Source organism: Anarrhichthys ocellatus, unplaced genomic scaffold (genome assembly GCF_004355925.1).
Source record: "Anarrhichthys ocellatus isolate YVR2014 unplaced genomic scaffold, GSC_Weel_1.0 scaffold44, whole genome shotgun sequence".
Lineage (NCBI taxonomy): Eukaryota > Metazoa > Chordata > Actinopteri > Perciformes > Anarhichadidae > Anarrhichthys > Anarrhichthys ocellatus.
In genome coordinates this window covers 1,339,701-1,362,465 of record NW_022280074.1, presented here as the reverse complement: position 1 = coordinate 1,362,465, position 22,765 = coordinate 1,339,701, and the positions used below count along the sequence as shown (strand labels likewise).

General features: G+C 43.4%; 1 protein-coding gene across 4 annotated transcripts; it reads right to left on the bottom strand.

The window, feature by feature from the left end:
- Nucleotides 1-1,069: 1,069 nt before the first annotated feature.
- ano11 (anoctamin 11) lies at nt 1,070-21,772 on the bottom strand. Of its 4 annotated transcripts, XM_031868720.1 has the most exons (25): nt 21,675-21,772; nt 21,419-21,573; nt 20,789-20,912; nt 20,474-20,667; nt 20,254-20,361; nt 18,935-19,071; nt 18,782-18,839; nt 18,589-18,699; nt 18,336-18,501; nt 18,047-18,137; nt 16,694-16,790; nt 16,456-16,599; nt 15,671-15,808; nt 14,796-14,894; nt 14,541-14,643; nt 13,026-13,137; nt 12,881-12,935; nt 12,645-12,742; nt 10,781-10,917; nt 10,473-10,678; nt 10,241-10,377; nt 9,869-9,959; nt 9,207-9,390; nt 5,099-5,121; nt 1,074-4,003 (listed from the first exon to the last, which is right to left on the bottom strand). In XM_031868720.1, exons 2-24 carry the CDS (start codon nt 21,548-21,550, stop codon nt 5,105-5,107), a joined length of 2,739 nt encoding a protein of 912 aa, XP_031724580.1. In that variant the 5' UTR covers nt 21,551-21,573; nt 21,675-21,772; the 3' UTR covers nt 1,074-4,003; nt 5,099-5,104. The 4 variants fall into 4 exon arrangements, with proteins under 4 accessions (XP_031724579.1, XP_031724580.1, XP_031724581.1 ...); XM_031868719.1 differs by having other exon boundaries at nt 1,070-5,121; XM_031868721.1 differs by lacking the exon at nt 5,099-5,121 and having other exon boundaries at nt 9,259-9,390.
- Between the last annotated feature and the right edge of the window lie 993 nt (nt 21,773-22,765).

Sequence of the window (22,765 nt, the reverse complement as noted above, 5' to 3'; positions counted from 1 at the left end):
AAATCAAAGAAAAAGAAGGGGGGGGGGGGGGGGGGGGTGGGGGCGGGGGATTACAGGCAATTTTCCATTTGTATCACTATTCTTACTGTGAATTATTTGGCAATCTAAAATATTTTGGAAGGGATAAAATAAAGGATCTACAATACAACTAGGATTTTCAGATGAGATAAAAAAAAGAAGCATGGGGCACGTTTGCTTGACACAGCTATTTAACCCCAGTAGCTTTAAAGCTGCACTAATACATATTTTACATCAACAATATATTTAATGATGTGAAAGGTGTCGCTTGTGGTGATGATTCCAAACCATGGGATCATCCCGACTATCAAGCATTTTAGCCTCTTAGCTATTTGTCTTGGTTTTCTGGCCTGTAAACTGCTTTCTTTTGCTTACTCAGCAGTTTTCAACAGGAAAGCTAATTAAAGTTCCCTATTTTAACTTGTTTTCTTCAACCCCCCCAAAAAACAATGTTGCTTTAATGTTTTGATTCATCTGTATGGCCGTATCACATATATTCTATTTCAGTTCAAGAGGTGGAACAACACTCAAATACAAATATTTCTTATATCGTTTGCAGAATGTATAAACATTTCCGTAGATTTTGGGATCCCGCCAGAATAAAAAAAAATACAGTTTTCAGGGTTTGAACAATGTTTTGCTTGTTGTCCGTGAGGTTTAAGTGGTTATTAATAAATAATAAATATTTATGAACTCAGACTGTTTTGTTGCTAACGTTCAAGACAAAATCTGCATAGAGATGGGTGTTAATTAAAATATTGATTATCCGGATTCAGTGGAATTGTATCCTGATAAAATTATCATGTAATGTAGGATTTTTCTAACTTAATGCATTCAAATGTAAGTTGATTGCATTGTATTTTGATTCTTGTATGTTTGCATTTACTCTACATATTGTGATATATTGTAATACAGTATATCAGTATTGCAAACATATTCTTATCACTATAGTATATGATATTGATTCCAGACATATAACACAGCTCTACAGTTTATCTGCATTATACTCAACATCTCAGAAATGGTTCAGCCTCATCAGAAATGCAAATATTATTTATAAAATAAATTTTTATTTGGCCGTTTGACATGCCGTGTTGCAGCGTTTCGTTTGCTGCATCAATTACCTTGTGGCTGATTTGGAGCTTTATTTTGCAGCCTGTGCTTGTGAGCTTCTCCTTCCTCGCTCCAGCAGTCATTGAATAAGCCAGCAGGTGTCCACGGTGCATACCTGTGCTCACTGACAAGTACTAACTCACTCTTCCTGCAGGCTATTGCAGAGGAACGCACAGCAATCATAACAATCAGAAGATTAAAGTGGCTAAGAGAGGCGGAAAGGGAGGGGAAAGAGAGTGCGTACATAAAAAAATAAGGATGATAGAAGTTAAATAAAAGAGACAAAGGGAGGCGAGAGTGCAGGAAAGGGTGAAGAAAGGGTGACAGAGGTAGAGGGGGAGAAAAGGGAAGAAGATAAAATAAAAGTCAGGAGTTGCCTAAAGCCACAGCCATTGGTTTAGCTTGTGAGGGGAGGAGGGAGAGGAAGAGAGAAATCATCAACGAACACCTGTCTGTCTGACTCCTAATAAATCAGCATCCTTGTTATCCGTCTGCAGGTCTCTTCTGTTTGCAGAGAGGAAGAAGAAGCATAATGTGAAGGTAGATGGAAAGGCGTGTAAGCATACAGTTTATCCCTGCAGCACAGTGAGAAAAGTACATGATCAGCATTTCAGAATCCCACGCTGAGGAGGCATATGCATTCATCAAACTACATTTATTTTGGTCTAAAAGGTTTTAAATGCAAAACAGCTCACACATCAAAATATGTCCTATATTTCACTGCTGTTTACAGTATCTTACAGCAGCAACTCTGAGAGATCCTCCATAGTTCAAGTAGAAAAGATGGACATGCCTAGCATCCAAGCACAGTTCACATGTACAGTATATGTGTATATACTTTGCATACTAGTGTGTAGATGTCTATATATGCTCTTTGTCACATTGAAGACAACAGACAATCTATGTAATAATAACAGCTCACAATCATTAAAAATGACAAAAAACTGAAAAAAAGCCAGCTAGTGGTTAAAGGTAGGTGCACTTTGACCTCCAGTCAGAGGCCATCAGAAAAAAAACAACCACAATGTAAACTCAAAGGGGCACTCCACTGATTTTACACATGATGATCAGCTTACTCACTATGGGGAGTACTGGACAGCCTGGAACACAGGTTCTTTAATGTTGACTGTTGCAGCACTTTGTCAAGTCTGAGAAAATAACCCTAATGATGTCATGATGAGTTATCTCTGCTTGGGTTTAAAGACTACAAGTGTTTGGGGGAAGTGCAGTTTGAAAGGCATATATTTACCAGGCAGGGAGAAGTTGGGGGGAGTGCTAATATTAGTTTTAATAATATCCTCAGTGCTCCTCGACATAGAAACACAACAGTGTCCTACACAATGCAAGGATACTAAAGGTTCATGGCCATCAGTTCAAATCATTTTAACACAGTGGTTGACTCTAAATATAGGCCATAGTTGGCAGATTTAGCCAAACGTGACCCAGAGGGAATTCATTGAAGCTTGAGATTGTTATCAGTGAAAGAATTTGAAGGTCAGTGATTGGATGTTTTTGAAATTGCACCTTGGTAGGTTTATTTATTACCCGCACCCACACAACCCGTTATTAACGCCCAACTCGCTAAATGCATTACTCAACCACGCTAACCCACCCTCACTGTCAACTTTATGCATTATAGTAGCACAATTGCACAATCTTAGGAGAGACATGCATGATGGGAAAAATAGGAGCCAGTGTTTTTGAAGTTCGACCCACACCAGGGATCAGTCAGGATATCTCAGCCTTTGCTCCATTGTTCCTCAACTTTATAGAAGTGCAATACTAAATGATAGGAGAGCCCCTTTAAAGAGTAACTAAACAGCTCAACAGTTGTATTTCACCTCTGCCCACGCCCAGCTTCACTGATGGGTGTGGTTGGGTGTACTCTGCTAGACCTGCAACCACACCCAACCGTGATGTCCAAGGGTCCTGGAATACACCTGAACATAACTGCTTCAAGGTGAAAACTTAAACCACTGGAGATCAGCAAACACAACATTTTCAGGGGAATTCAAGTTACTCTTTAATGTCATTAAAACCATATAGCATCAATGTAATACTAATACTCCGGTTGGGTCTGATGCACACTGCTGCAGGTATTAGGTCAGTGTGAAATTGTAACTAGAATGAACTGAACATGAAGTCTATTAGCATTAACAGTTCATGCTGCAAATTTAGTTAGCCACTAGAAACACAACGACTTAAATTACTGGCATAGATGTGGCTTCACTAAGGTACATATTATGCCTGTTACTTTGTGAGTGTTGCATTTTGGACACGGACGCTATTGAGTTTTTCCACAAACTAGCCAAATAAATGTCACTATTCATCTATACATATATTAAGACATTACTTTTACATTTCTGCCAAGACAAAAAATGTATGCAGGTTTAAAGCAAATTGGGGGCAGCGCATCAGCAAACCGTATAAATCACATGTTCTGGGTGTTTTTCTTCCGTTTCCTTCAGGTCCGCTAGGGCTGGGTTGCTGTCGGGTCAGTACCCCGTAGGGATAAGAAAGATGTGGATCCTTTTCAGATCAAAGACCGATTTTGGAACATCTGAAGATACATTTCTATAGGCCTAAATATAAGTCTTAGACTTGTGTTGAAGAACTGTGGTCTCCAGATGAAAAGGTGAGTTTAGCCTCCGTTACACACGTGCTTATATTAAAGTCTGCCCCGAGGTATGCACATTAGTGAATGAAATGAAAACAATCCCAGTGCAGCGCCAGTATTTCACTCAGGGACAAAGTTCACTCATGTTATCCCAGATGTGAAGGAGTGTCTTTTATTCCTCCAATATCCCCTCAAACCACTCGCACCTTTCCGGGCTGGAGTCCTAACTCATGTTTCCAAAGGACGCGTCGCTTGCTTCAGGGGAGGCCATGCAGTTGGGTTTGGACGCAAAAGGAATGGGGAAGGAGCACAGAGACAGAGGAGAGAATTAGTTCTGTCAGACTGACTACTGCAAGAGTGGAGAGGGGGAAAAAAAGCTGACACAGACAATCTATGTTGCAACATGCTACTAAGTTACAGCTGGCTGCTACTATTATTTTTACATTGTGAAATTTGCAATAAAACATTTTAGTAAAATATGACAATTTGCGTTCTTCCTGAGAATGTAACTATAAGCTTGATGTCAATCTCATGTCTGTGAGTTCAGTATGAAGCTAGAGTCTGGATGTGGTTAGCCTAGCATAGCTGTCAGCCTTGAAGGAGATCACAACAGCTATCCTAGCAGCACCTCTAAAGCTAACTAAGTAACATGTTGAATCGTAATAATATTGGGGACTTATGCGTTTACACTTTCGTGATGAACAGGTGGGCACAGTGACTGTGTGCAGCCTCACAAAATGTTGTTGTGGAGGTTGCCAGGTTTGGTATAGTATTACACCTTTACAGAGGCTAAAACCATGACCTGTGCTTACAGACTGTATCTGGCAATCGGTCATGCTGCAAAGAAAGCACCTGCTGTCCAAATTAATGATTTCCAAGCAAAATTGTAACAAAACAGTTGTTTGTGCTAAAATACAGTAGAAGACAAGTAACTGCGCAAATCATCACTTTCAATAATTTTACGTATCACTGTATCACCCAGCCGACATCTATGACAAACAGCTCCAAAATAAAGAGACAGGGAGCGCCACTAGAATTTGTGTGCCCCTTGATAACAGCAACTATCTTTTCTAGCACCACTGGGGCCCTATCTTTTACAGATATTCTGTTCGCTATTCTGTTATGTTACTTATTTATCACATATATCAATTGATAACATAGTTTTGTCGAGAAATGATAAGAGGTGTTACAGTGCTGTTGTGCTGTGTGTGTTGCGCCGTCCATGATTCAATGCCAGTGATTGAGTAATGAACTTATGTTCCTTTTCATTTGATCAATTCTGCTGTGGTTACTGAAATGCTGACATCCTTCTCGAGAATGCCATTTACTAAGGTGTTGTGTAGTACTCACCTGCCCTCATCCAGCAACATTCACTATATGAGACACATGACAACAACATGGGTCAGAGCACAGGGACACACACACAGACGCACAGAGGAGGATGAAAACACATTCTATCGGACGGTATTCTCCACAAACAAAATGTGGATGTGCAGGCTGTGATCCTTGAAGTGTGCGTTTGAACTGTTCTACTGATTACTGTTTACTTCCTGCTTGAACGTAATGCTTTAAAAGAGCAGCAGCACTAATAGAGGAAATTCTAACGTATGCCAACAGCCCACAAGCTCTATGGATTATATTCATCTGACATATTTGGCTCGGATCCCACACAGATTACCTTTAATGATCATGTTGCATGCAGTGTAGCGAGTTTATAACAGCTAGTCGAGCCCCAGGTGCTTTGCAAATGCTCTGTTGAAGTGTGTGCACGGGTGGGTGAGCTTTTAAACGCCTTTAAAATCTGGAATTCATTTATGAGAATCAACAGTGACAGGTTTAACGCTGCATGTGAACTCTGGTGGTGCACTGTTTCATTGATCACCTGTGTGTTACCAAACAGTGCAGAACATCAACACCAAATATTAAAAACAGGATTATGAAATTTAGGGGAGGTGTCATAGAGCTAATACGGACCTACGTGAGTATCTAATTAAATAACAATAAAGAGTCTGTATTATCCATAATAGCAAGGACATTGTTCTGGTCACCTTCATTGGATTTGTGTGGCAGCAGATTTGCAGCAGTTTGAGAGGCAGATATCTGTAAACCTCAGCCCATAAAATTAAATTAATAGCTAGATAGAAACAAATAAGAATATAATTTTTGGTGATTTGGGTAAACTTATTGTTTGAATTCATTATTATTTTATACATTAGAAAAGTCCGGGTCAGCAGTTCCCCCCCCCCCTGCTGAGAACAGCCTGGGGTAAGCCCTGCTTTCCCTTCCTGAGTCGTCGGATGGTTTGCCAGAACCTCCTTGAGGCCAACCGAAAGTCCTTCTCCATGGCCTCCCCGAACTCCTCCCATGCCCGAGTTTTAGCATTCGCGACCACCGCAGCTGCAGCCCTTCTGGCCTGCCGGTACCTGTCAGCTGCTTCAGGAGACCCCTGGGCCAACCAGGCCTTGAAGGTCTCCTTCTTCAGCTTGACGACTTCCCTCACCTCCGGTGTCCACCACCGGGTTCTCGGGTTGCCGCCGTGACAGGCACCGATGACCTTCCGGCCACAGCTCCTAGCGGCCGCGTCCACAATAGAGGCTTTGAACATGGTCCATTCGGATTCCATGTCCCCAACCTCCCTCGGGATGTGTGAGAAGTTCTTCCGGAGGTGGGAGTTAAAGACCTCCCGGATAGGGTCCTCCGCCAGACGTTCCCAGTTCACCCTCACTACACGTTTGGGCTTGCCGGGTCTTTCCAACCGGTTCCCCTGCCATCTGATCCAACTCACCACCAGGTGGTGATCAGTTGACAGCTCTGCTCCTCTCTTCACCCGAGTGTCCAAGACATACGGCCGCAAATCAAATGATACGATTACAAAGTCGATCATTGATCTCCGGCCTAAGGTGTTCTGGTACCAGGTACACTTATGAGCCACCTTATGTTCGAACATGGTGTTCGTTATGGCCAAACCATGGCACGCACAGAAGTCCAATAACAAAACACCATTCGGGTTCAGATCGGGCAAGCCGTTCCTCCCAATCACCCCCCGCCAGGTTTCTCCGTCATTGCCCACGTGAGCGTTGAAGTCCCCCAGGAGAACTATGGAGTCGGTAGGCGGCGCCCTTTCCCTCTCCTCCCACCGACTCCAAGAAGGCCGGATACTCTGAACTGCTGTTTGGTGCATAAGCACAAACCACAGTCAGAGCCTTGCTCCCCGCAACCCGTAGGCGCATGGAGGCGACCCTCTCGTTCTCCGGGGAGAACTCCAACACAGCGGCGCTCAGCCGGGGGCTCGTGAGTATCCCCACTCCTGCCCGGCGCCTCTCACCCTGGGCAACTCCGGAAAAGGACAAAGTCCAACCCCTCTCCAGGAGCTTGGTTCCAGAGCCAGCGCTGTGTGTGGAGGTGAGTCCAACTATATCTAGCTGGTACCGCTCCACCTCCTGCACCAGCTCTGGCTCTTTCCTGGCTAGCGAGGTGAAGTTCCACGTCCCTAGAGCTAGTCTATGCTGCTGGCGATCGGCTCGCCCAGGCCTCCCGCCTGACCTGCCGCCCGGTCTGCTTTGCTCGGCGTCGGGCGGTGGAAAGAGCACTTGGAGGAACTCCTAAACCCGACCAACATGTCCTCTGCAGAGGAGGCAGCACCTGAAGATCTAGGGGGAGGCTCACCCATATCCCTGGCAGAGGCCGCTGAGGTAGTCAAAAAGCTCCTCGGTGGCAAGGCGCCGGGGGTGGATGAGATCCGCCCTGAGATGCTGAAAGCGCTGGACATAGTTGGGCTGTCCTGGCTGACACGCCTCTTCAATGTCGCATGGGGGTCGGGATCAGTGCCCATGGACTGGCAGACCGGGGTGGTGGTTCCCATTTTCAAAAAAGGGGACCGGAGAGTGTGCTCGAATTACCGGGGTATCACACTACTCAGCCTCCCGGGGAAGGCTTATGCCAGGGTGCTGGAAAGGAGGCTCCGACTGTTTGTCGAACCTCAGATTCAAGAGGAGCAATGCGGATTCCGTCCCGGCCGTGGAACAGTGGACCAGCTCTTTACCCTCGCAAGACTACTGGAGGGGTTCTGGGAGTTTGCCCAACCAGTCTACATGTGCTTTGTGGACTTGGAGAAGGCTTTCGACCGTGTCCCTTGGGGGTTCTTGTGGGGGGTGCTGCGGGAGTATGGGGTGCCGGACCCGTTACAACGGGCGATCCGGTCTCTGTACGACTGCAGTAGGAGCTGTGTCCGCATTCTCGGCAATAAGTCAGACACGTTCCCGGTGGGTGTTGGCCTCTGCCAGGGCTGCCCTTTGTCTCCGGTCCTGTTCGTGACTTTCACGGACAGGATATCTAGGCGCAGCCGGGGGGTGGAGAACGTCAGGTTCGGGGGTCTCGGTATCGCCTCTCTGCTGTTTGCAGATGATGTGGTCCTGTTAGCCTCCTCGGATCGTGACCTCCAGCATTCACTGGGGCGGTTTGCAGCCGAGTGTGAAGCGGCGGGGATGAGAGTTAGCACCTCCAAATCTGAGGCCATGGTGCTCTGCCGGAAACCGGTGGATTGCTCCCTCCAGGTGGGGACGGAGTGCCTACCTCAAGCGAAGGAGTTCAAGTATCTCGGGGTCTTGTTCACGAGTGAGGGTAAGATGAAGCGGGAGATCGACAGACGGATCGGTGCGGCTGCAGCAGTAAAGCAGGCGCTGCACCGGACCGTCTTGGTGAAGAGGGAGCTGAGCCGGAAGGCAAAGCTCTCAATTTACCACTCGGTCTACGTTCCTACCCTCACATATGGTCACGAACTCTGGGTCGTGACCGAAAGGACAAGGTCGCGGCTACAAGCGGCCGAAATGGGCTTCCTCCATAGGGTGGCCGGGCTCAGCCTTAGAGATAGGGTAAGGAGCTCGGTCATCAGGAGGGAGCTTGGAGTCGAGCCGCTACTCCTTTGCGTCGAAAGGAGTCAGCTGAGGTGGTTCGGGCATCTAATTAGGATGCCTCCTGGACGCCTCCCACTGGGGGGGAAGAGACAAGGGACAAGGGGGGAAGAGACCCCAGGGAAGACCAGAACACGCTGGAGGGATTACATCTCCCAGCTGGCCTGGGAACACCTCGGGATCCCCCAGAATGAGCTGGAACATGTTGCCGGTGAGAGGGAAGTCTGGGTCAGCCTGCTTGGCCTGTTGCCACCGCGACCCGACCCCGGATAAGCGGAGGAAAATGGATGGATGGATGGACATTAGAAAAGTTTGAGGATAACTTCGATATGATTTAACATTGATCACTATCATCTCTGCACACATCAATGCATATAAATGCTCTCATGCTTATCAAATACAGCCTCATATTTCCCTCTCATTAAAACATGTGAGGACCCCCGATCTAGAGTCTAAACTGGCTCTTGTCCTAAATATTCAAATACAGAACTTGTGTGTTGCATTGTGTGTGTGTGTGTGTGTGTGTGTGTGTCCCACACTCTACTGACCTGGGCTGGATGTGACTGGAGTGGCAGGGGCGGCCCCTCGGCCTCGACTCACCAACAGAGCTTCCTGGTTTTCGGCCAGAGCCTGCTTGGCCAGGTAGCGCTCTCTCTTGATCTTCAGCTCCAGGGACCCGGGGACATCAGGCACGATCCAGTCGATGGCTCGCAGCACGAAGAACACCACATGCTGGTGAAGGGGAAGACGTGCAGACAGCAAGACATTAAGCTCCTCGCCAGATACAAGAAAAAGGCAAGTCAAACAACTTTAAAAAAGATGTTGAAAGCAACATTTTGAAAAAGGGTTTCACCCAGGTCTTGCATATGCTCATGCAACTTAATAAATATGAACTTTGAAAGAGAGACGGGGAGAAGAAGGCGTTGGAGAAGAGGGCAAAGACAGAGAAAGTGAGACATGGTAAACTAGCAACTACAAAATAACATATTAACTACTTATATGGGTCAGCATTACACAAGATGGAAACACTAAAACATACACTAAGAGAGGGCTACATTGGTAGTATTTCAAGTACGCTGGGAACAGAGGCACAACAGGGAATAAGGATGTGGGTGAAAGATATTAATGGTAAATATGTGGGCATTAAAATCACTGAAATAGGCAGAAAGAAACAGATTAGCAAATATATACAAAGCAGCTCCCTTCATACCTCGAAAGCAATGATAAAACCAAGTCTGACGGCAAGAAGCTCCCAGAAGAACAGTGAGTAGTTTCCATCGTCGTCTCTGTATGCTTTATATCTTAAAAAATAGAAAATAAAACAGAGTTACTGCAGAAAATACTGTGTAATGGTTAGTGTGCATGATATGCAGCAGCAACTATGTGTTACACTTCAGTAACACTATCCTCTGATCTTTGATCTGAAATCAACAAGATTAAAATTAAAATTTGGCATTTTTTCAGGATTTTGCAATAATGACATGAAACAAAACATATTTGAGAGGCAAACTATAGAATTTCAAACCAAAGTGTTTCCCCACTCTTAGATGACATGCATTCAGACAATCAGCAGACAGTTTACCTGCACATGGGGTTCTCAGTGTAGTTCAGTGGGGCGTAAGCTAAGGTGAAGTTGACGTATCCACTGAGATCGTTACCAAACTTGAACTGGTAGAGCAGACGAGGTAAAAAGTCTGATGTAAAGGCTATTAGGAAAGCCTGCGGACGGCAAAGAGAAAAAACGACAAAAGATGACGTTGGAGAAAAGAGATTAGCATCCAGTCTGGCGTGGATTTAATTTTCAATGGGCTCACGTTGGCGATGACGGACAGGTGCGACAGGGCTTCCAGTATGTTGAACCAGACTCCGATGTTCTGGGCGCGCTCAGCCACCGGCCGGCGGTACTCGCACGCAAACTTGTGGGCGTCCAGGCGGATTTCCACCCAGTTGTTGAGGAGGGCGAAGAGCGGAGCGAGGGGGAACGCTGCCACGAAGATGGTGATGAACCCAAACTGGAGCACTGCACAGCAAGTTTTTTTTACATACGTTCATCATAATCTATTTAATAAACATTTGAATAACAGTGACATCATGTACTTAGAATACAGTAGCCGATACTTGCCCATTTCCAGGTACTCTTCGAACAGGCCCTCACACTCCACCAGCTTGTAGTCTTCCTCCCAGCGCCGAGGCTCATGGGATGCATTCTTCCCCAGTACCTTGGCCAAAGTCCTCTTCTGCTTCCAGGCCTTCACTTTACTATCAGAGCAAATAAAGATGAAATAAACATGACAATAGCGTTAATATAGAACTTTTGTAGTCAACACATGGAGGTCAGAGGTCATGAACAAAAACATCTACAAAAACAGATGTTGATTTGATCTTATTCTAGTTTAAAATGCCTTTCATGTTTGTGAACACAGTTTTTATTTATCTTTTGTCTCTACTGTTGTCATTTTGTACACCCTGGTTACAAACTATAATTCAAAGATATTACATTACATGGATAACTGTTAGCTTAATTTCAGTGTTGATGATTTGCCATGAGCATGGGTTTTTCATCTCTTCAAAGCTGGAAACATTGTTTGACAAGTTGTTGTCAGAGTAGCCAGTCTCTGAGGCTCAAATCTTCAAAAGCAGTTACAGACGGTTCTATTGGGGCTTTGGAACTGGCAACTTAGTTCTTAATTCTTGCTCTGCTGTAACACAAATCTGCCTAAAACTCTCCGTACATGTCAAAAATCAGTACCATATAGCCATTTTAGCTCAATCCCACTATAATAATAATAATAGCACACAAACAATCTTTTATGGTATTGTATCTAGGTATGAGACAAATCGGGTGCAAAGCAGGTTTCCTTTAAAACGTGCCCCTTTCATCTCCTCAGTTGCAGCCCTCGTCTGAGATATGAGCAAGAACGAACGACTGGAAACAGGTGCGCTGATCCACCCTGCCAGTGTTTCAATTTAACCTTCCCTTTGGGTCATCAATAGGACAAACCTATTCTTCAAAGGATTGAAGACTTGAATTGGGACAGCTACAGTATAGCAAGAAAAAAAAATACTTCAACAAGCAGAACAAGCCTAGCTGCCAACTCACACATTTAGCTACAATAAATCTCTTAATCAATCTTACAGCAGCTGCACATAAGACTTATACACCTATTGTTATCAGCATAGAGATCTACATAAAAATATATGGCCTTGATTTCACCCTGACAACTGCACGCTTATGTAAAAGAAGTGGTGTACAAAATAGAACTTGCCATGACTAACTATAGCAAGTAGGTATGTCAAGAAAAGTTGAAGCAAAGAAAGCAGTAACACAATAAGAAGAAAATCTGTCGACCCCTACACCCTTGTCCTCAGCTTTTCCATGCAGTTTCCATTCTGCTGTCAGTTTCCGATCATCTTTTTAAACATCTCAGGTTGTGTTCCGTTTCACAGGCAAGTAGCATTACCACGAAGCCTCACAGCTCTCTCTCTTTGGAAGGCCCCTACAAACTGAAGGTAACTCTTCGGTTTACCAAAGCTCTCTGAAATCTGATTCTGCCCTGTTACACCCACCCACCCACACAGTGTGCCAGTGCTGCAGAGGTACACCAGTGAGCTTTACTGCACCAAACAAACAGAGCTGCAGTGCCGTCTGATGCAACACCTCAAAAAACAATGTCATGCAGGCAAAAAAAAAAGAAGCAACGTATGGGTTTCAGTACGGAGTACAAATATCACATGCCCATATTATGCTAATTCTACTTTATTCTGATATATTTCATTCTATTTGACAGTTCTGGTTTAGTTTTTTAAGGCTATTTATGAGTTCAAGCTGATGATTATCATTTAATTTTGACAAATTGTACTCCTGTCCGACTCAGAAAACCTTTTCTCGAAGAGGCTTGTAAGTTCAACAGACAACAATTTCCAGGAAAATAACAGTAAAATAACAGGAAACCAGGACTGGTATATACTGTGGACAGGAAACATACGGGATAATGAACTCCTGAATGTTGTTGATGAGTTGCTTTCCCACCATGATAATGAAGAGTTGCTCAGCCAGTTCAATGAGGCAACCACCAGGACCACACTGCAGTAGAGTGTGAAGACACAGAAACACAGAGCGATATGACATTTTTTTACACACTTTGATAAAAAAAAAAAATACAACAGCAGGGATATGCAATACTCCCTCCCTTTGACATGTACTGATAGATTACAGACTCACATCTTCATTTCTCATCCCAAACAAGGTCCCATAGTTGCTGGGGTAACCCACAAACCTACCCACACAGAGACGTAAGGAAGTTAAAATCTGTTCTTCATTCATCAATATTTTCTGTGTGTCTGTTGAAGACTGACTTGTGTCTCACCTTCCTTTAAAGAAAGCCACATAGAAGGGGGACGAGTAGAAGTTGACAAACTGGAAGATGAACACCTTGAAGATGAAGGCATTGTCATACTGGGTTTGTGTTCTGTGCATCTCTGCAACAGAGAAAACACGGACACAAAACATTAGAGTAAAACTAAAGTCATCATTTTACTGTTCGCCTTTGTTTTCTCTTCCACATAAGTTTGCCTAACAACAAAGGGTTTGCTTAAAACCTGTCTAGGCATCTGACAGTGCATGTTGTCATGTAACTTGGTGAATATATTGTTATCTTAACTTAATGAAACAATTTGGACAAAACTATGTAAAAACAAACCAAGAAATGAACTGAAATCATCCTCTATGAAAGCAAATGGAGTGAAATCGACACAGCAACTCAGAGCAGAGTGAACCATATCAGACAGCCATTAACGTGAGCTGCACATATTCTGATTGACCCTTGACTATTTCTAGCCACCCTCGCTGAGTTGCTCATGAGATGGCCCTGTTGGTCGGTTGCTATGTTGGTCAACCCCTTTGGTTCATAAGAACTTTAGTTTCTGACCAAATAGGTGAAGAATTAATGACATTTCTATCTGGTTTTGCCCATTTTCTTGTGCTCAGACAATGGTGACCACGGTAAACTTGATTGTCTTACTTGACTCTTGTTGTGTTTAGCTGTAAGCTAACTAGCTCAAGTAACAGCATCTGGTAAGATGTTGAAAATCATCATCAAATTTTAAAGTGACATAGATGCTTGGAAAATTAAAATTTGGGGATGCACACACACTACCTATAGATACCGGGGAAGACATCTCACTTAATATTTTATCTCTTCACTTAAGTCTTTAACTAGCTATCAATGACTTTCCTGATACAGGCCTGCAACTCTATCGTGTCTCTTGTTTGTGTGCTATTGTGTTTAGTTAAATGATAACATCAGTGGTTGGCCACAGCAAGGTTGCACCCTAGAAAAAGGCGATCTGAGGTAGCCTCTGTCTCTTAGAAAATTCAAATCTCCACAACTGATGTGGAAAAAAAAAGAGATAAGAACAGAGCAGAAAAACAGAGGCCATTTGATGCTGCTGTAGTGTTCACTGATGTATACTGTATGTGCATGCGGCAAAAATGGGTCCTGATCTTATTAATAATTAAATATGTTTATTGTTATTCTCCATCTTATCGCTATGCATTTGATGTATACCCTTTTTTATCAAGTTTGTTTTATTTTCTATCTTATTTCACATTATGGCATTCTAACCCTGTTTTGATGTTCATTTTATGTCTATTTTCCTTAATTATAAAAGAGTTTGAGCTGCATTTCTGGTCTAAAAGGTGCTATTCAAATTAAGTCTACTATTATTATTATTAATACCCCAGAGGCTGAGATCAAATTCAAGACATCATCAGCTCTTTGAGGAGTCTCATCTTTTAGTTAGTGGAGATTCAGTGAGAGGCTGATATCAATATAGATAGAGCATTCTGGTTTGAGGTGTTGAAGAGCGGTATTGATTCTTACCCCATTTAGTGAGCTGCTCAGCTAATGCAGTGTAGACCTGCCCCATCAACAGGATAAGGCCCAGATTCACAATACTGCCAGAGATGTTGGCTATGGTCCCTGCCTGGAGAGACACACAGAGATGTTGAAGGAGCTGACGTAGACCTGTAGCGTATGTAGTCAGTACACTGCTTTTAAATATAAAATATATTCACAATAGAACAAATTAAATTCACACATCCATGGATGAAGAGGCCTTATGCAACTCTGATATACCTCCGTACGCAGGACGGGGCTCCCGGTGCGGAACATCATCAAGCTGATGATCCCTCGGCACATGACCACCGTCACCAGGAAAATCATCACCACACACAGCTGAGAGGGAAGAAGCAGGGACATTGGGAGGAAAACATCACAGTTGGTGGATTTTGTGAAGGAAAACAGCAAAGAGATATTCCGAACTTTTGAACAACAGTATCTCAGTGTCGTAGTTCTTCGTGAGATTGCTGCTTACAAATTATATCGCACACCATCATAGCCAAATGGGGTGCAGCCATCATCGTCTATACCACACTCCTCCTATTTGGCTGATTTTTCCAGATACCGGTAAGTGGTCATAGATACTATTCTATGCAGTGTGCCTTTACGGAGCTGGTCCATGGTAGCATTTTCCATTTTCCACCTCGATCATCATTGTCAGTAGAAGGGTTGGGAAAAATGATCCTCAAATCCCTGTCCAAGAACAAGTTAATCCTGAGACTGAACATAATGTGTATGGCTTAGATTATCAGATAATATCCAGCCCTGTGGGCCAATGACCTGGATTCATTATTAGAGAAAGGTTCAGTTACCACTGCAGGATTCAGTGGAATAGCACACAGGTGTGAACTCCACCTCTCTTTCTCTTCAGGGTCACAAAAGTAGGAGCTGAATAGACACACTGTAGAATGGCAATGATTGTTTGACTTGATAAAAGATTATGTCTATAGAAAACAAGTGGAGTAGTTAATCACAGTAATCAAACAAACTGCAATGTGTTCATCCGATTAGAAGTTGGTGTTATTGAGAATCCAATATATTGCATCAGGAAAACATGCTAAAATTAAAAGAGCACAATATCTGCCTTAACACACAGGTAAACAGTGTCTCACCATCATAATGATGACCATGGAGCCAGTGAACATCCGGGACAACCTGGTATTTTCTGGAAAGTAGGGCTCTTTCACCCCAGTCACTGGGTTTTGTTCCATAGTCGGGGCCATGGCTGCGAACTCTGGACGAGGACGCTCCTGAGGAAACACAGTGATGACATCGGCATCAATGGACACACTCTTTGCTATTTTGCTGAGAACGATCCAGCTGCAGACTTCAGGTCTAGCGACCCAATGGGTACAGACTAGAGTACGTTCTCCAGAGGTGACGCTTGTAACGCCATTAACATAACAGCTAAAAATGTTTTATTATTTTTGTTGTTTACTCAGGATGGGAAGGTAACAGTATTCTAAGTTTTGTGTAAAAAGTTCCCATGGACTTAAAGGGCCAGTGTGTAGGATTTGGCGGCATCTAGCGGCGAGGTTGCAGATTGCAAACAACTGAAACGCCCGTGAGCCAAACGAGTAGGAGAACTGCGGTGGCCCATGCCAAAGAGCCACTGTTTGGTTTGTCCGATCGGAGCTAATGTAGAAACATGGTGGTGCAACATAGCAGACTCCGTGAAGAAGACCTGTTCCGTATGTAGATTTAACGGCTCATTCTGAGGTACCGAAAACAGACTATTTTCAGGTGATAATATACACTGGCCCTTTAAGGTCTGCAGTTGGAATCTGTTGGGATTAATAGCCGCTGAATCATTATCTACCTAAGAATCATAAAGTTTATGAGACCAACATGGTCATACTCGTATTGAAAGCAAGCAAGAAAGGAAGGATTGTGAGACCTCTTCTTCATGGAAGTCCATGCAGTCCCAGTGATGGGCCAGGGTGGCCATCTTTCGCTTCCAGTACTCCAGGAAGGTTACGGCCCAGAAGGACATGAACACACTGAAGAGGACTGTACCTGGGTGGTCAAATAAGTAGCCCAACTGCAATGCAGAAAGTACATCAGCTTAAAAGTATTTTTGCATTATAATTAAAAAAAAAAAAACAGGGTTAGCGAAATGATTTGAAGTTCGTTACCTTGGCCATAGTGCAGATATCAGACATGTTCCAGGCCTTGCATGTATTACAGAGAGGACACATCAGATAACTACCTCCGCTGTTACAGATGTCCTTACTGTTGACACATAGACACTGATTAGTTACAACTGAGAAAACACGTTTTAAAGCTTTCAAACAAGGACCGCTTTTCAGATTCTGATGCATCAGCTGGCCGAAACCATTTGACAAAAACAATACTCGTGGTTATAAATGTGACAGCTAAGCGATTGGGTGGATTAACTGTGATGTGTTTTGCATTCACACCAGGCCAGGGCATATTGATTGAGTGAGAAAATAGGACGGATGGAGGGTGTTGAAATCAGTCTCCCAGCAGAGCTACTGCACTTTCACTTATTGCAGTTATTCAGTGAGGCACGACAATGACTACACACAAGCTGCACAAATAAAGCCTGGACTTACTGAGAAACATCTATCTTCCTTATTTATGTCATGTGGAGATTATCAATCTGCACTAGTAGTTCATTATCACATGAGATGGCTGCAGTTTGTTTCCGCAGACTGCTCTCCATCCGCTCTACACTAATCAGAAGCTTTAATCTAAAGTCTGAACTAATGAACCTCATTAATCTGAGACATTTGGTTGTATTTCTTCCTGAGATATTGACTTGCCTTCCGTTCTCTCTAACCTCCCTCGTTACTTTATTGAGGGATGAATTTTCAATCACGAAAACCAACAGGAGGCCATAGAAAGAGAACTGTTAACACAAAAGTGTGTTTGCTTCACCAATTGGTGAAGCAAACACACTTAACTACAATGCTATGTAGGTAGAGTAGAGCCCACTGCATTGATGAATAATGAATAAGAATTTGGGCACAGACATACCCCTGTGGATTGAATAATCAAGCGGTTTGTTTTCATGCAGGGTGGACTCTGCTTTGATGCTTTGGTATATTTGTATGTAAAACTGGGCCAGCTTTACATAATGTGGGAGGAAGAGTGTAAGTAGAGTTTGAATTTCTGCACGATTCCAGTATCCATTCAAGAATCTTCTGTCTGTGTGTGAGTTAAGTACGAGGCTGGACTATTGCAATGGTGCTGGATACCATTTCTTTAAGCAAAGGTTTTGGAATAGGTGTCTGTACAGGCATTATGGTACTAAACCTGGCAACCTCACTGCAGCAACAAGACACCAGGAAGTCACTACTAACACAAATACAGTCCTACTAGTACTGCCAGTACTAGTACGATAGCGTACATATCATAACATAATGGCTGTAAAATTGGCGGATCTCCCATTTAAGATTTTCACCAAAATAACGTGATGTATTTAGCAATTAAACATGTAGTTTCTGTGTAGTGTGTGGACTCACGCGGGTGCGTTGGTACCCATGGACATGACTCCAGACACAAAGACCAGGGTTCCAACCACAGCCGCCGGCAGCAGCCAGGCTGTGTAGAAACCTGCAGAGACATAAAGCTCCATTAGACTGCAGCTCTCGGCTGATGCAGGGATGTGCAATTACATTGCCGTTTGATGCTGGAATGTCCATGATGAAGAGGTCGGGTAGGCATTGCAAAAGACGAAAGCTTGTACATCACCCCAAATTACTAATTTCAAAGCTCTGAACCTAATGTGTCTGAATACAAATTCGTATTTACCCAGCCAGGCAAAGTAGAGTGCAATCTTCTCTCCAAAGTACTCCCTGATGTGGTCCAGTGGTTGGTACTTGTACCATTTGCCCCAGCGGGCCCAGTAGTGGTAAAGAATCTGCCTCTGGTTCAGCTCGTCAGGACGGATCTCATTCTTTGGAAGCTGAAAGGGGCCCTGTGAAAAAACAACAACATGTTGATAAGAGAGAGAACAGAGCACAAGCTTTTCACCCGATTAAAGAGCAGATAAATAATATCGGACCTCGTGCAACGGGAAAGCTGCTTTGTACACCCCTTCATTTACCAGTCTGTCCACACCAACTTCAGCCCCCTTCCTTTTGCCGTACACCGTCCTGGCAAGAATCTCATAGACCTGAAATAACACACACACTCTCACTCCATGAGAGAATCATTTCACCGAGTACATGCACTGTAGAGGAATTCCTGTTACTCACAACACGGTGTCTCTGTGTATTAGTGAAGTAGGATTCATGGTCGTTGCAGCCAAGAAACCTGTAGAAGACGGACATTCATTCAGCCAACATACCCTTTTTATATATTGTGATTCAATCTGAACCACCCATTTATGATCGTTAATTACAACTCACCTGTTCATCTTTGACTTGCGAAAGGCACATGTGTAATAGTCCAGCGGCCTGTTTGGCACTGACTCCATCATTACGTTAGGTATGCATAGTCTCTTCAGAACCTGAGCAGATGTGTTTAAGTCCAGGTTTGGCTGTGCCTGGAAGTCAAACACATCGCAATTCAGTATGAAGAACATTTATGTTCGTTCTCTTTATGAAGTTACAATCCTTAAAATTGTATTTTGTGACACCTGTGGTTACTGGTGGTTAACGGTAAGAACATTTTGCTGATAGAGGTCCTAGAGTTTTGTTAGAAATGTTGAAATCAACCATTTGGGGCAGTAAACACATCATCAGCTACTCCGTCAGTAATGAAACAAAAAAATAGCAACTTGTGTCTGTTTACGACACAGCCAAACAAACTCAGAGGGCTCAGAGGATTCAGTTTCAGTTTTAAGACCAAAAAACAGCCAACAACAGCGTCCATCATGTCCAGTACGTGCATGCATCTGTTCCTGTGAGTTCCTTGTGTGTTGTTATATTTGAAACCTGCTCAGCAGAGGCGGACTCTGCCAGACACAATAAAAGTGGGGTTTGATGTAATAACAACACTATGCACACACTAACACTAGCAGCTCTGTGAGTGCTGTGAGCTAAATGCTAACCTCTAATACTAAATGTGCACGATGACGATTCAGTTCAGTTCACTTCAATGCTACCATGCTGATCTTTAACAGGTGTAATATGCACCATGTACCTGTATAATATATGATGTATAATGTAATGTATGTGTATAATGTGTTTGCCATCTTAGTTTAGCATGCTAATGTACTATAATTAGCACTAAACACACAAGTATGGCTGAGGCTGATGGAAATGTGATTAATTTTGCAGATATTTGGTCATAAACCAAAGTAAAGGACAAATATTTATATCAGATTCTGTAGCAAGCCATCCAATAATCCATAATCCAAAAATGGCAACCTCATGGTTGCACAACAGGAGAAGTCAAGTGATCTCTAAAGTCAGTAGGATACATCGTCTGAGAACCATGAATTTCTGTACAAACGTCTGTGGCAATTCATCTTGTACATATTAAAATATTTCACATGAAAAATGATAACTTTGACCAGCTTGTTGCACAAGATGAAACTTCAGTGGAAATCATTAGAATAACACATAAGATGGGCATCTGAATGTCTATACAAATTCCAAAGCGTTCCATCTCATAGTTGTTGAGATATTTCAGTCTGGACTCACACCCGATAGGCCAAGAGGGCCATCCATACAAATCTTGAAATCTAAAATAGACCCATTAGATTATAAACAGCTGCACTGACCTGCAATGGAGCTCTCAGACAGAGTTCCTCAGCGTAATACAGCAACACATCCCAAGGAGCGCTAAGTTTCAGAAAATGTATCGTTTTCTTTTCATTCGCCGTTTCCTCCTGAAGAAAAGAGAGGCAACACAGGCAGGTTGTTAATAAGGCCATAAAAATAATAAGTAAACTTATTAAGACATATTTATAAGATGATGATCTTTAATCTGATCAACAGCACCTTTTCCATGAGCAACCCAGCACTCTCCAGATTCTGAACAAACTTCTCCCTCCACTGTGCCAGCTGTGCCTTCCTTCGCTCAGACCTGCTGTTCTCCTCTTTTGGCGCTGCTTCCCCCTCCTCAGCGGTCCCCTGGCTCTTCCCCTTCCCTCGTCGTTTCCTCTGCGAGCGAACCTCCCACACCAGGACAAAGTCTAAACCCAGATCAACAAAAAAAAGGTCCAAAAGGTTAAGTGAAGGACTGACTCAGCACTTGTCATCTATCAGTGAGCTTGTGACAACCAATACATTAAGAACTGCTGATGATATACCTACCGATTTTGGTTCTTCCATCTCTGAAGTAGTTCCCCAGCTGTGGAACTGACTGGTTACTTCTTGTATTACAGTGACTATACATGGGATCATCACCACCCATATCGTCAACAGCTGCGGCTGCAAGCTAGAAGCATCCAAACAGCTGAGTTATTATCAAAATCGGTTAGAACTGCTGGCAAAAACAGACTATTTTCTCTTCTTGTCCTTTGTTCTGTTTATTCAGTTAATTTGCCCTCAAAGAGGTTTAACCCATAAGATCCTGTGCCATTACTCAGCATCATAAAAGCCTCCACTTTGCAATAATGAGCCCAGAAAGATGAGTCAGAAAATGATCACTGAGCTTTTTACAGTCTGATTGAGAACAATCTTTCAGTGCAGTTAAGTCCCGTTGCACAACAAGACATTTTTGATTTTCCCGGCAATGTACAGTGCCTCATACCACATTGTACCCCTGTAGATTTCAGATTTACTGCAACATCTCAGAGAAGTCAGTGAGGGGCGAAGGGATGAGCAAAGCAGCAGGGTTATGGCCGCTTTGTGAATGTGCAGTCGTTTTTTTCGATATCTATGCGATTCCTACACAAAAGGAAATACTGCAGCATTATAGGAAAAAAGTCAAATACTGCTTACACATCTAGGTGGGATGTAGCTCCCATTCTGCAGGCTCCCATAGCCATCTGTGGTTTGCACTTCAGCCTCGTAGTCCAGATTCAGGAGGACCTCTCTGTCTCCCTTCAGCAGCTCTGAGCCCTTCCTCAACATGATGAGGCAGATGACAAAAGGTCCTGTGGAAAAAAATCTGTGCTTATTACTGAAGTCATTCTCATGTGACATACGTACTTAAGAGAAAGAGGCTGAAAAGAGAAAAGAATGGCTGATACTGTACCTCTACTGTGGTGAAAATTAGGCTGCCGCTGAAGTCTGGATTCGCAGCAATCTGTGCTTCCCTTGTCCTCCCCCTCTTCTCTATCTCTGCATCCGTCAGGCTCCTCTGCTCCACTGATAACTGTGGAGTACCGTAATGGACCTAGCACGCAGGCAGCAGCCGACCCTTAACAGCTTTTCAGCACAGCGCGCATCCCCACTTCGTAAATAATGTAATAGTCAGTCTGGGGTGGAGAATGGGAGAATGTGGCACGCTCATTGTGCAGGGTATAAGACGAGTGGGGGAAATCTCCTCTTTGATGTGAATGGGTATTCCCTCATCCACACAAGCTGCTTTTGCACATTTTATTTAATTGGTTTCGAAATGTACACACAATTAACAACATTTAGTACCAGCGCTAGAAGAGAAGCTTCACCCCTATTAGCTTCATTTCCTGATGTACGTCATCACAGGCACAAGACTACACGCCTTCAAATGCTGTTGGTCGATTTTCAAAGATCCTCTTATTGGACAGCCTCAAAAATGCATCATAAACAGGTGACACAATTTGTTTTCTCCAACACACCTGCTTCTATTCAGCGGTCTGGTTTGCTGCAGTCAAAACAGAGCTAGATGTATGAAGAGTACATGAAGAGATAAGTAAAGAGGAGGAGGAGAAAGGAGAGAGGGAGGATGCATGAAAGTGTAGCGCGAGAAGAGAGGGATGAATTAAAATTGCATGAGAAAGTGTAAAAAATGTAGAGCAGAGCAAATGAGGGGAAACAGAATGATTCTAACATCAGTATCATTTATTGGATAGAAATACGGTGTGCTGTCTGGATAATTAAAAGTCCCTTAAGAGTCCCCTGCAAAAAACATTGAATTCACCAACTATGGCTAATTATGAGAGCGATATAGTCTATACAACATTACAGAGGTCATCTCAATCAATCTACTGTTTCAACTGAGATTCAAAGTCTTTTGAGAGGTTGAAATTATAAATATAAGAATATGAAAACAATATTTGCGTGGAAAAATACATTTTATAACCATAAACAAAAAAATACTATGTTATGCTGCCAAGTTAAGGCACTTCACCTACACATGTCATC